Genomic DNA, 13,695 nt, shown 5'->3' with positions numbered 1-13,695 from the left:
GCTCATACAAATGAAGATATACCTGTTCCAGTAGCTCCAAAACTGGTCATTTAAGTATGCTTCATGGCTGCATTCATCACCAAAAGAGGCTTTGCTTTCAATCCAATGAATGATGTGACCTTCTACAGCTAAAAAGAAAAAAATATACTCATGGGAATTTGAGATTTTTGAACAATTCTCCATTTTCTATTCAATTAATCCTGATTAAGTTCACTTAAAAAAATGGTGAAATATTTTTACCAAGGAAGATGTCTGAAATACATCATGATTGGAAATTTGGAGAGAGAGATTTCCAGAGAGATGGAATTGCAACAATTAAGATCAAGGAAGAACATACAGCCGTGGTTGTGCAGTGGTTAGAATGCAGTATTGCAGGCTAACCCACTGCTCACTCCAGGAGTTCTATCCTTACCAGTTCAAGGTTGACTCAGCCTTCCATCCTTCCAATGTCTGTAAAATGAGGACCCAGATTGTTGGGGACAATATGCCATAAATGCTTACCAAGGGCTGTAAAGCACTATGAAGCAGCATATAAATATAAGTGCTATTGCTATAGAAATAAGAGGCTGGAGGAGAGGATAAGAGAAACAGGTAGATTTGAACACAGAATTGAATAGGAGAAGATAGGTAATATAGAAACTGGGATATATGCAGGACACACACACACACAAAGTGGGGAGGCAGGTGAAACAGGTGGGAGGAGAGAATGCTTATTTTTCCTGCTCCAGTTAAGAGAGTCATGGTCTGGACAATTAAATCTTTCCTTAACTGTTATGCAAATTTATTTTCTTATAGTAGTCATCTGAAAAAGCTTTCAACTGATATGAAAGGAGACTCTGAACTGTGAAAAATAAGTTTGAGGCTCAAGAATCACAGGATCTTTAGAAATATGCATAAAAGATACTCAGAGCAAAAGGCCAAGGGATAGGGTATAACAATTGTTGTAAATGTGCTTGGCATCATAACTAACAAGAAAGGAATGAGAACTCCAAAAAATAAGTAGTAAGGTATATTGAAATAAGCACTTGTCAGACTTCTTCCTTCCTTCCTTCCTTCCTTCCTTCCTTCCTTCCTTCCTTCCTTCCTTCCTTCCTTCCTTCCTTCCTTCCTTCCTTCCTTCCTTCGTCCCTCCCTCCGTCCCTCCCTTCTCCCTCTTTCTTTTTCGCAGTTTTTTTCTGTTGCAGTTGCATATTATTCTAGGAAAAAATGTACAGTCTATTTTGGTGGAAAGCCAAGATGATTAGAATTTAGGTAATGAAGCTGTATTCTATAACTGCTTCTTCTCAACAGAGAATGACTACATCATTTATTACTTGTCTTTATGAAATGTTGATTGCTTCATCACACTGATTAATTTATAACTATTTAAGCATTTATTTATTCCATAACTGTTTTCCTCACTGCAAGACTATTGTGATGTTAGAAACTATTTCAAATCTCATATGACAATCTAGAAATTGCAGAGATGATTCTAGGAGATGATACACATTTTCTGGCAAATCATACTGGAACAATAATGTAGTGCTCACTGTGTTAATACATGGCAAGGGAACCCTAGATTTAAACTCTGACAAGATTTTAAAAAAAATAAAAAAATGAATGTGGGAAAACTATAAACATTGGCCTCAGATTCTTAAAGGAAATATAAATATAAATGTAATAAGCAAGCAGGAAATAAGATCCTGCAAGAAAGCTGAGTTGGAATAGACACCTTTGGGTATTTTTCAAGATCTCCATGTAGCACCTCTGTTCAGCAAGCTATGCTGGCTCTCAGTAAGCAACAGGTCCAATTTATCATCCGTAAAGCCCTATGTGGCACAAGGCCAGATTATTTGTAAAACCACTTGTCTTCTGTTGTTTTTGTGTGCCCCATCAAAATCAACTGGGTTGATATGCTCTAATCCCATTCAGCATATCATTTTATGGGATTTAGGAGTCAGTCGTTCCTTCTCTATCTACAGTTTCTGCCCTGTGGAACAACATCCTTTCAGAGGTTTGAGCAATTTCAACTCTATTGGACTTTGATGTTTCTGCAGGCATCTGGGCTAGCTTAAAAGAGCCCTGTATTGAGTTATACGGTAGTGCTTTTGACTAGAAGACAAATGCTTTTTCTACCTCAAGCTTGTGTTATATTATTGTTTCTGGAGATTCAGAATCAGAAATTGTTTTATTATTTTTCTGTTTTCTTACCATCTGTACACTGCCTAGGGTTACTCTTGCAATAACCCTACAGATTGTCAGTACCTATATACATTTCTATTAGCTTTGGAATTGTATGTAACAGTTTGGTCCAATAAATCACCATGGAAAAATATGGGAATTTTTGGTAAGTGGAATACAGCTGGATGCCTTTGATCTAACTACTAGTTAAGGGAGATTTTTTGGCTTCTATTATGCAGCCTATCATTAACATCATGGTGATAAATGAAATATTTTAAATAAGTGTTATATAATGATTTGGATAATAACTGTTTTATATTTTTCTAGTTTTGCTGGATTGTTCTGCACCACTCAGAATAACTTTCTGTGAGATGAGCAGCTATATACATTTTATTAACAAATTAAAATAATTAATATATTGTATACTTGGACATTGTCTCTACAGGAAACCCAACAATTTGGCTGACGACTATCTTGACAGTGAAATCTTAAAATATTTTTTTATCCCAGCAAATAAATCTAGATATTTTAAGAGAGAAAACATGTAATCAGTTTGTTCATGAATAAGGATCTAATTTATTATGTACAACTGATTGCATTCAAACAGATCACTTCCCATAATAAATTCTCAATGGAACTGGTTCACCACTGTGCATATGTTCAACGTTATGATTAAAACATATCTGGAATAATTCTATGAAGATTGCTAGCATTTAATATAAACAACTCAATTAGAAAAACAAAAAGCATTATGGACTTACCAATTGGCACTTCTAATATGAAGTCTGGTGTTTTGTCATAACCCTTTGCACGTAACTGATCTTCAGCTATAGAGGGAATAGATGATATAAACAATAGTATTATTCTATTAGCTGATAGGAAAAATAATTAATTCTCTCTTGAACAAAGGTACAAGAATTACTAATGCACTCATACATATCCTTCTAATGCATGCAATGCTGTGTCAGTTTAAATGAACCTTCTTGGTAAACCTGAAACATGAATCTAAAAATGCTTCTTTGCCATCTCTGCATTTTTATGCCTTCATTATAGACATCATTAATTCAACCTGTCATATTGTACTTTGTTTCTGAAAAATGTTCAAAATAAAGAAATATTTTACTTGACTGAATCGCCTGCAAATACCTTTAAGAAAGTGCTAGTGTTTCTGCAATGAAGACATGTTATACCTTTATCTCAATCTAGATTTTCACTAGAAATTAATATTTCAGTATTGACTGAAAAATTATTATACAAGGTAGAAACAGATGTTATCCCACAGTTCTTGGTATGATATCAAGCACTGCGCTGATAGAAGAGAATTTTAAGAGGCTGACTTCCCAAAATTGTACATTCCCAATTTCTCTCCCCACTCCTCACATCTCCTACTCAATAGGCAAAAATCAAAAGGTTATTGTGAATGGAAATATCTGTAGTATGCTGCATCTTATCAATAAATCTGCATCCATCTTCTGAGGCCCTTCCTCAATTTGGTAAGATTCCATAGAAACATAGAAGATTGACAGCAGAAAAAGACCTCACGGTCCATCTAGTCTGCCCTTATACTATTTCTTGTATTTTATCTTAGGATGGATATACCAGTATGTTTATCCCAGGCATGTTTAAATTCAGTTACTGTGGATTTACCAATCACGTCTGCTGGAAGTTTGTTCCAAGCATCTACTCTTTCAGTAAAATAATATTTTCTCACATTACTTCTAATCTTTACCCCAACTAACCTCATATTGTGCCCCCTTGTTCTTGTGTTCACTTTCCTATTGAAAACACTTCCCTCCTGAACCTTATTTAACCCTTTAACATATTTGAATGTTTCGATCATGTCCCCCCTTTCCCTTCTGTCCTCCAGTCTAACAGATTGAGTTAATTAAGTCTTTCCTGATAAGTTTTATGCTGAAGACCTTCCACCATTTTTGTAGCCCGTCTTTGGACCTGTTCAATTTTATCAATATCTTTTTGTAGATGAGGTCTCCAGAACTGAACACAGTATTCCAAATTTGGTCTCACCCAGCACTCTATACAGTGGGATCACTGTCTCCCATTCATTCATTCATTCATTCATTCATTCATTCATTCATTCATTCATTCATTCATTTACCTCTAGCTATGCAGCCAAGCATTCTATTTGCTTTCCCTACTACCTGACTGTAATGTTCACCCATTTTGAGACTGTCAGAAATCACTACCCCTAAATCCTTCTCTTCTGAAGTTTTTGCTAGCACAGAACTGACAATACAATACAGTACTCAGATTGAGGATTCCTTTTGCCCAAGTCCATTATTTTACATTTGGAAACATTAAACTGCAGTTTCCATTGCTTTGACCACTTATCTAGTAAAGCTAAATTATTTGCCATATTACAGACGCCTCCAGGAATATTAACCCTATTACACACTTTAGAGTCATCGGCAAATAGGCAAACCTTCCCTACCAAACCTTCCCCTATATCACTCACAAAGATATTAAAAAGAATTCCTGTCAGTATTACTTGATAGGAAAAATGGCCAAAAATATTTTTTACCTTTTTACTGATCACTAAAGACATAGAAGAGAAAGAATTTGGGCAGTTTTTATTTGGCTGTTTTCTTAGACTATTTAGACCCAGAGTATCATGGAATAAAAGGAAATCAGTAAAATGTTTAGAAAAACGTAATTGGTATAATATTGGAATCAATTTTGAAAGGATGTTGCATCATCCAACATTTCTCTACCTGAAACATCCAGAGGCTTTAAAATATATGTTTATCGCTTTCATTTAGTGGTTTGTAAGGAAGAATTGATCTTATTTAAATGGTTTACTAATTTCCATTATTTCAAGGAAGGATAAACTAATTAGAACCATGTATTTTCTTGAATGCTTAAGGTGTGGATGGATTGAATGTCCCAACTGACTTAATCTTTTCTTTATTGTAGTTTAACATTAGAAATCTTCTTGCATTCTTTGTAGTAAAAAATAAAACAAAAGGATATATTTCTGAATGCATGTGATTAGTAAGCCCATAATATTAATGTCATGAATTCAAAATGAATGTTTATTTTTGACAGAATTTTATGTTTTTCTATATAGTTTAACTAACAGTATCATAAATTTAAGTTATCCTTAACAATTTGACTGAAGAAATTTATTTAAATCAAAGTTGCTTTCTGTCTTTAGTAGAAAATCGTAAGAAAACAGCTAAGAAATAGATGTCTCCTACACAAATAATAATAAAAAATGTTATAAAGTAATCATGCAGAGATGTGCTACTGCTTTTTGCTTCAGTCCTGCTATGAGTATCTCATAGTTATTCTCATTTAATCCTAATATTGTTAATCTTGTTATTACAGAATCTAAGAAACAGAGTGGATCACAGCTGCTGTAATTAGGCATTTTTGCTTTAAAATAGTTTTTCTATTAGTTGGGTTTTGGTTGTATTTAAACTTTTGCTTCAAAGCCTTCATTATTAAAAGATTTTTTTTCATCCTGAGATGTTATAATTCCACATAACAGTTCGGAAGAATGAGAAACAAACCATGCTTTAAGATAAATGGTCCTTTAAGTAATAATAACCAATGCATGGAAGTATTAACTATAATACTCTCCTTACATATGTTATCATTTAATATAATTCTGACTAACAATACAATGCAGGAAGGTTTAATATACTGTAAAAAAATAAACTTCTAAAGAAACTAGTGAATCCCTCTTGAAGAGATTTAATACATGAAGCATTATAAAGCTAATATTTCTTATACTTCCTTCTAAGTCTCCTAAGACCTAGACTATGGCTAATATCTCATGACACCAAAAGTAATACAACAACTGATATTAAAGCATTTTTCCCAGCTACTTATTCTATAAAATATTAATTACTTGCTTGTGCACATGCAGTATAAGGTATTAGATAACTGAGTTCCTGCTGAAGTCTAAATCAATAAAAGATAACACACACTGCATCAATCATTTCTTAGTCTCTCTTTACTCTTTAATATACAGGATATCTGTAGAGACTTTTTGGGAAACAATTACTGAGGTTTCCAACACTTAGTCATTAGATTATAATATATACACTTACCTAAAAATGATATATTTCTCTTCAGAAGCATTTCTTTCAGTAAGACTTCATGCTCATATCCAATTGCACTGATATTTTTCCATTAAAGAAACATGTTCACCAATTTTATGTAAAACTTGATTTTATAATAGCATAGCTCTTTCTGGTAGACTATAGTGATCTAGAATTGAGCCCTGGCTACTAAAATACAACAATTTAACTTTGCATTTTAATAACAATTGTCAGTCTACAAACAAGAAAATTAAAGATATTGGAAGAGGGGATGGAATCAGAGTATTAGGTCTGTTATGAGAAACCTTGTATACATTTTCAGCCAGGCTGGTGAGTCTTTATAATTACTATGAAGCAGTGATAGATCTCTAGTCAATATTATATAATTAGTTAATGCTAGAATTATTTTTTAAAAACTCAAAAATAATATGGTATCTTTGTTCCACACCCATTTTTAAATTCAACTTTTCCTCAAGGAATTGCTATGAGAGTAAAATAAACATTTCATATAGTTTCTTGAAGAAGAATAGGATAAGATGTAAACAAAATAAACTTTTTTAGACTGTTTATCATGTTCAGAAATGAAACATGATAAATAATCTTTATTCAGAATTCAAAGATAATTACCACTTGATTACAATCATTTCTTCATAATGACCTTTGTGTGTCCTTTATTTGGCAGACGTAATTTCAAGGTATCTTGCATTAATGCTTTAAAAGAGGACAGATTTTTTTTTCTGGACAAAAAAGCTAGAAAATTTCAAGAATTTTCAAAAGAGTCATTAACTAAAGTTGTTGGTTTTCCTGCACAATTTAATGAATTCTGAGAAAAGTGAATCTAATAGTGATGGTATGAATCTCACTTTTGAAATGAGGTAAAACATTTGATACATTGTTCTTGGCATCTGGATAATTCATATAAATAGATGTTGCTGTGGAGGTTCATTGGTATTTAATTAATGCTATACATATCTTGTTTGGGGTAAGCAAATGAGACGCCCTCCATAAATTGTTTCTGTTTTTCTAGGGTGGTTTGATATTTTTCAAAAATTGAAAAACCAGCCTGCTATGAGGAAAGATGTTAGCCGCTATCATTATTGATCTTTTTAAAGCAACCAATGAGATGCTAAAACCTAGTGCTTTGCTTGATATGTTTTGGCTTCCTCAAAGAAGAGGAAATTGGGGGGGAAAGAAAGTGGGATTAGATATACTGTAGCTGCAAAAATAAGGTTAAAATACTGTTTGCATGTTTTATAGCTTATTGCTAACACTGTGTGGTTGTTTGAATCTTTGCAGCCCACATCTAGTAGTACCTCTAGAAGCCTAATTTGAATTTTGGAAAATGGATGTTACATGATCCAACAAGGTAGTCATTTTATAAATAGTTACCCCTCACATGATCTCAAAATTCTAAATATGTTTGCAGCCTTAAAAGAGATCCCTCTGGTTCCCTAGTATTGCGCATTGATACAAGAGATTGAAACAATCTGTATGATATTTTTGTAATGTCATAAAATACACTGCTCAAAAAAATAAAGGGAACACAATAGAACTCAAACTTCTGTGAAATCAAACCGTCCACTTAGGAAGCAACACTGATTGACAATCAATTTCACATGCTGTTGTGCACATTCAACTTTGTACAGAACAAAGTATTCATTGAGAATATTTCATTCATTCAGATCTAGGATGTGTTATTTGAGTGTTTCCTTTATTTTTTTGAGCAGCATAGATACATACAGGACACAAAAATTATAATTAAGATATAATAGGTAGCAAATACCGTGTTTTCCTGAAAAGAAGACATCCCCTGAAAATAAGACCTTATATGAAAATAAACCCTTCTCCAAAAAAAGCATTCCCCCAAAATAATCACTCCCCAAAAATATTTAAACACATGCACAGACGGTCCCTGCCATTTTCTCTGGTTAGGGTTAGGAAGACAGCTGGAAATTAGATAAGATGGCAAGAAGAACCCTGTCTTGCTCCACATGCCTCAAAATAATAATAAGCCCTCCCCCAAAATAAGGCCAAGCACTTATTTTGGTATTACTACTAAAGATGAAAAGAGGATATATTTTTATTTTTCTATTATTCTTCCAATTTTTTTAAAAAAATTCAATAATTATGACCTTATACTTTTTCTACAATTTAAATAACTAGATTGCATATTGTTGTTGTTGTTATCTATCTTTTATTTTGAATTTTTGTAAGTCATGGGAAATATCGCACTATGGAAAATGGATGTAGCATATCAAGGTGTGCTACAATGACAGAATCAAATAAGAAAAATGACTAATAGCAAAAATATAAAATAAATTCTATAAACAGTGTACAATACAGTATGAACAAAAAGGCTTAGATTTAGTCTATGGTAATACCTGTTATTGATGTGTGGCCCTGACCATGAAGCAAAACTTGTAAATAACTTCACAAGCCAGTCTGTGCTCATTCAATTCAGCAGCCTCGTTTCCCGTAAATATCTAAACTGTTACTGAAAAACAGCCTCTTGGCAATTCAAAGAGGTTGACTTCATACTTTAGTCCATGCATATATAATTAGATAGTTGTATTTAAAATCAATATGCAATCCTTAGAAGACATTATACTTTAAAAACCTTAACTTTAGATTGGTTTTAAATGACCTTGCATGCCTTAAAATTAACAACTTTTTAAATAATAATATTTTAAAATAATCTTTCATAAACAGAAATCTTTAAGTGTTTATAATCTTATGGTCAACCACCTTTTAAAAAGCGTACATTAATTATTTCTAATTTTTTCCTCAGTGTTCAATGAAATCTGATCTGAGATTAACTACAGTATATTGCAATCAATATCTTATAGTAAATATGGCTTAGCAGAAGTATGGTTCTTAATAACTATTTCCATAAACTATTTCTAGGTTATAGGCATCATAGGACCACTTTTTTGACCCAATTTTATAGCCAATATCTAATTATCTATAATATAGTGAGAATGTAAAAACATACTATGTCAAATTTTTATGACACACATTTAACTGACAATGATCTCATCTTATTGCCTTTATTAACTGTGGTTTAGAACAAAGATAGGCTTACCTGAATTATTTTTCATTCCCCAAAGAAACTCTGACCAGAACTGGTGGTATGTACAGTACATGTGAAATATGTGGTGGAGTTTATACAGTGACTAGGGTTCTAAATCTATCAAAATGTATTTATTTTGTGATTAGTCTGGTACGTCCGGGACTATCATGATATCAAGGAATTGAATGTTTAAATATATTACTACTATACATTGTCAAGACAAAACCATAGAAGCTTTTAGAGCAAAGCTTTTAGCGTTTTTTTGAAGGCACAACAGTAAGACTAATTATGCCTGTAACCTAGAAACTGTCTGAACTTTGTTACTTCTCCCAAAGCACGGGCAGACTTCAAATTTGCCCCTATTTTATTATCTAAGAAAATATAAAAATATACAGAACTAGGTATAAAGTAGAGGTTTACTGAAGACAAATATTGGATGGTAGATCTGATGTCATATTGCTATTTAGCCTGTTCAATATACTGGATAATGAAAACTCCTTTAGTAATACAGAATCATAAAAAGCACTGATTGCAGTGAAAAAAAAATCTGTTGTCCTGCAGTATGCCCTAGTTTTTTCCATCTGTTAGGAAGAGTCAAAAGATGCATATTATGCAGCAATCTGGATGGGAAGATGTCCCAGTGACTTGCATTTTTGTAGGTCGGTACAGAAATTAAAACTAACAAAAATGTTTCGAACAATTAGTTCAATAAAAAATGATTCATTGACTGAAGACAGAAATTCTGTATGTTTTAACTACGTTGTCTTTAGATTAAGATTCCCTTCCATTTTTATAACTGTAAACACTGTACAAAGTAGATGATTTGAATGTATTTTGTCTATTTGTCTCCTAGAATAAATTGCAAGGTTTGCTTAACTATTAACTTTTAACCCTTGTATGTTGTAGGAACAACATTTTCATTCTTTAAACATCAAGATTTTCTAGAATGTTCAGTAGATGAGAGTGATAAAGGAGAACAACCTTCCAGAAATGTTGTATGTGTAATTAATTTGAACAGAATTACAAGTAGTCTATGTATCTATGAATATACTGTACTTAATTCCATTTATGATCATATTTATGTGTTATCCTTTTTTCATTGTGACAAAACAGTGGTAAGTCAAATTTTCTTGCTCTTAGATTTTGAATCACAGTTTCTGTGGGAAATGCAAAGAAGCTATTACGTCTTATAAAATTTGCAACTTATGACAACAAATAATTTAATACAAGATTGTGTATTTCACGTGACCAACACCAAGAGGATTTTATCTAAGCAAAGGAAATGTATATCTACTGAACTGACAATTTTCATATGGCATATCTGACATTAGTTAAACAATGTAAGAGACAGGGTTGCAGTGATCCCCTTGTGGCTGATTGAATGTAAAACAGAGGCACATGATATGTGTTTTGCGAAGCAGAACTTTATGTCAGGTTACAGCTAGACACATCCCCTCCTCAAAGCCTAAGCTCATCAACTGTGCACCTAAAATTTTATGAGAAAGGATACTGTTTGATGCAGTCCACCAATGGTCCATAACAATAGTCATTCACAATGCACTGCAGACAAATAAAAATAGTGGTAGGAAGATGGACAGGTGTAGGTCTATTATAATTAATAGAACCATAAGAAATACTTTTTTCTTCAAAATTAAAGCTTTTGAAGCAAAATCTTTTTGCAAGGAATAATGGAAAACAAAATGTGCATCTTTTTTATTCTGTAAGTAATAGCGTGTCTCTAAAAATAATATAAGGCAGTAAAATGCTCTCTTCACAAATACTACATTGCTATTATGCACTGTTGACTTTCATGTAAGATAATAATGATGCCAGCAATTAAATTAGGTTCTAAAAATTCTTTCCCTGCTAGGCAGAGAACAGTATTGTCATTGAAAAAGGATGTCTGTGATAAATACCTGATGGACCTGATTGGCTAAGACTCCATCTGGAATCTGAGAAGGATTCCGAAGCAGACTGTTTATGAGAATTTTTGAAGCTGCAGAAGAAGAAGATGATACTTAGTATTTCTGTAAAGATGACACTGATCATCAGTTGCTATGGAGGAAAAATGAATGAAAAACAAAGGTTTTTTTCTTCACAGTTCAATATCTTTCAGAATACATACTCATAATCTCACATATACAATACTGCTCAGATATTCTTCAGTAGAAGGAAACAGTTTTCATCATTCATGCACACATGTGCTACACAGGTAAGTTTTCAAAATATCTTTTTGATTTCAAGGAACATACTGTATAATGTATGTGTATATGATATTATGTAAATGAACCATAATAAAAACAAGTACAGTACAGTACATACAAAACAAAAGCTGAAGTTAATAGTGTGCACCTAGTTAACTGCTGCACAATCGCATGAATATCCACAATAGTATGACAAAGTAGAAACAATGTATTGGAATGCTTGTAAGAAATACCACTTGTGTATTCTGATGGAGCCACAGAATACACAAAGTTATTGAAAATGAAGAAGCTGAAGCAGTCTGACACTTCAGAAATCAAACAATTTTTGGCTAGAATAGGATGTTGTTGTTTCCTTAACATCTATCTTGCATGGTTGCAGACTCACTTGGATTTGCACTGCATTCACCCAGTTTTTATAGCAAAGTTAGCACTGCATTAGGCAAAGAGGCCTGGCACTGAAGAGGGATGGAAGGAATAACCAAAGTGGCTTTGTACTAAAGGAGTGTTAGGACCTGGGTCACCCCATTCTTAGGCCAGCACTCCATAAAATGATGTAATGAATGTATACAGCCCATAATATAAACTTGTAATTGTATTGGGGTTAGAGTTGGGCAACAAATAAATATACTGCTTATTTATACTTTCATTCTCTTTCTCTCTTTCATACATACCCACCCCTACTTTTCCCACCTTTCTTTAGTAGTTGACCAATTTGATGCAAAATTCTGTTGAAATCAAAACAATATAACGACACCAAAGTTTTATATGAAGTCATTACTTACTTACTTACTTACTTACTTACTTACTTACTTACTTACTTACTTATTTACTTACAATAATTATTTATTCACTTATTGTACCCTGTGTGCTTTCAGAGGAAAAGTAAACATGATTGGAGGACATGAGGCTTCTTTGCAGAATTCTGGCCATCTGACTTAGCACTAAATCCACAGAAAATATTATAATAAAATGGAAGGGAAATACAGTTTTAAATATTAGGAGGTAGTTTCTTCCTGTCTGCTTATTTTCAATGAAATTACATTATCTTATAATATCAGATTTGGGGTGTGTGTATGTGTGTGTGTGTGTGTGTGCGTGCCTGTGTGTATGTGTATATGTAGTATGTGTGCATGTATGTATGTATGTATGTATGTATGTATGTATGTATGTATGTATGTATAAAAACTCAAGGTGTCAAACATACCAAATACGCCTATTTTCCTATTTTGCCTATTTTCTCCACAACACAAATTATAGGCGCCCATGTAATTTTTTTTCCAAACACATAAACAAACATTATATAATTTCCACTGCATAATTATAATGTAAATTATAGCAACTTCACACCTCTGAATACTTTCTTGTGGCTAGATTAATTGCTATTTTCAACAACATTGGCACTGTTCTTATTGTTGACTTACTTCTCATGACCTGGTGAATAACATCTCCCCAGGACTGTTTGTAACTGCTTCTTGAGATCTTGTGATCTCATGCTTGTGTCACCACCTGGTTTTCTATTTGTCTATAGCAATTGCCTTTAGAATCAAGATTTTCTTTTCTGATGATTTGCCTATCCACTGTGTGTAAAAAATATTTAAGTTTTAAATTCATAGTTTGTGCTCCTAGGGAACAGTCTGGATTTACTTTGTTTGGTATGGAATTATTGTTGTTCTCTTAACTCTTTTCTTCACTACCACAATTCACAGACATTGATTTTTCTTTGTTTGGTCTTTCTGATGATTCAGCTTTCACAGCTATAACTCTTCTAGATTAGGTAAAGATGTTGTCATCATCATTTCATAAAGTTAATAAAGCACGGAATTCTAATAGAAATATTCAGTCAAGGTATGTTTATCATTGTAAATATGATTGATTTAATTAGTTATGCAGTTCATCAATAGCAAAGGCAAAACAAAAATACAAAATTGGACACTACATTCTGAAGAGAGTCACAGTTTAACCTTCCTAAATCTATTGCAATCCATTGAATTGGATTTCAACTGCCAGTCAGAGGCTGTGTGGTGATTATGGAAATTACATAAGACCCTGCTCTATCTAGCTAAGGACACAGTAGAATGGCATTCAATGTCATACAATAACTAAAAAGATCCATTCAATTGGCATTTATGGTATTCTGTTCATAACTCTGGGGATAGTAAAGGGCTATCAAAATAGACACCTGATAGCATGATTTTCC

The 13,695-nt window shown here is 32.9% G+C and overlaps 1 protein-coding gene across 3 annotated transcripts in view; it reads right to left on the bottom strand.

The window, feature by feature from the left end:
* The window catches only part of CDIN1 (CDAN1 interacting nuclease 1), a 139,644-nt gene that overhangs the window by 55,785 nt on the left and 70,164 nt on the right, over positions 1–13,695 (bottom strand). For all 3 annotated transcript variants that reach the window (XR_011559515.1, XM_070756284.1, XM_070756295.1), the window contains 5 exons: positions 11,211–11,290; positions 10,805–10,854; positions 6,234–6,301; positions 2,922–2,987; positions 23–128 (listed from right to left, as the gene is read on the bottom strand). Coding sequence is in view for 2 of the 3 variants with exons in the window: in XM_070756284.1 (XP_070612385.1) it covers positions 23–128; positions 2,922–2,987; positions 6,234–6,301; positions 10,805–10,854; positions 11,211–11,290 (370 nt within the window). In the remaining variant the exon portion in view is untranslated. The remainder of the gene's footprint in view (positions 1–22; positions 129–2,921; positions 2,988–6,233; positions 6,302–10,804; positions 10,855–11,210; positions 11,291–13,695) is intronic.

The sequence above is a fragment of the Erythrolamprus reginae genome, chromosome 1 (genome assembly GCF_031021105.1).
Source record: "Erythrolamprus reginae isolate rEryReg1 chromosome 1, rEryReg1.hap1, whole genome shotgun sequence".
Taxonomy (NCBI): domain Eukaryota; kingdom Metazoa; phylum Chordata; class Lepidosauria; order Squamata; family Dipsadidae; genus Erythrolamprus; species Erythrolamprus reginae.
Note: the sequence above shows the minus strand (reverse complement) of the source record. Positions and strands in the feature narration are given on the sequence as shown.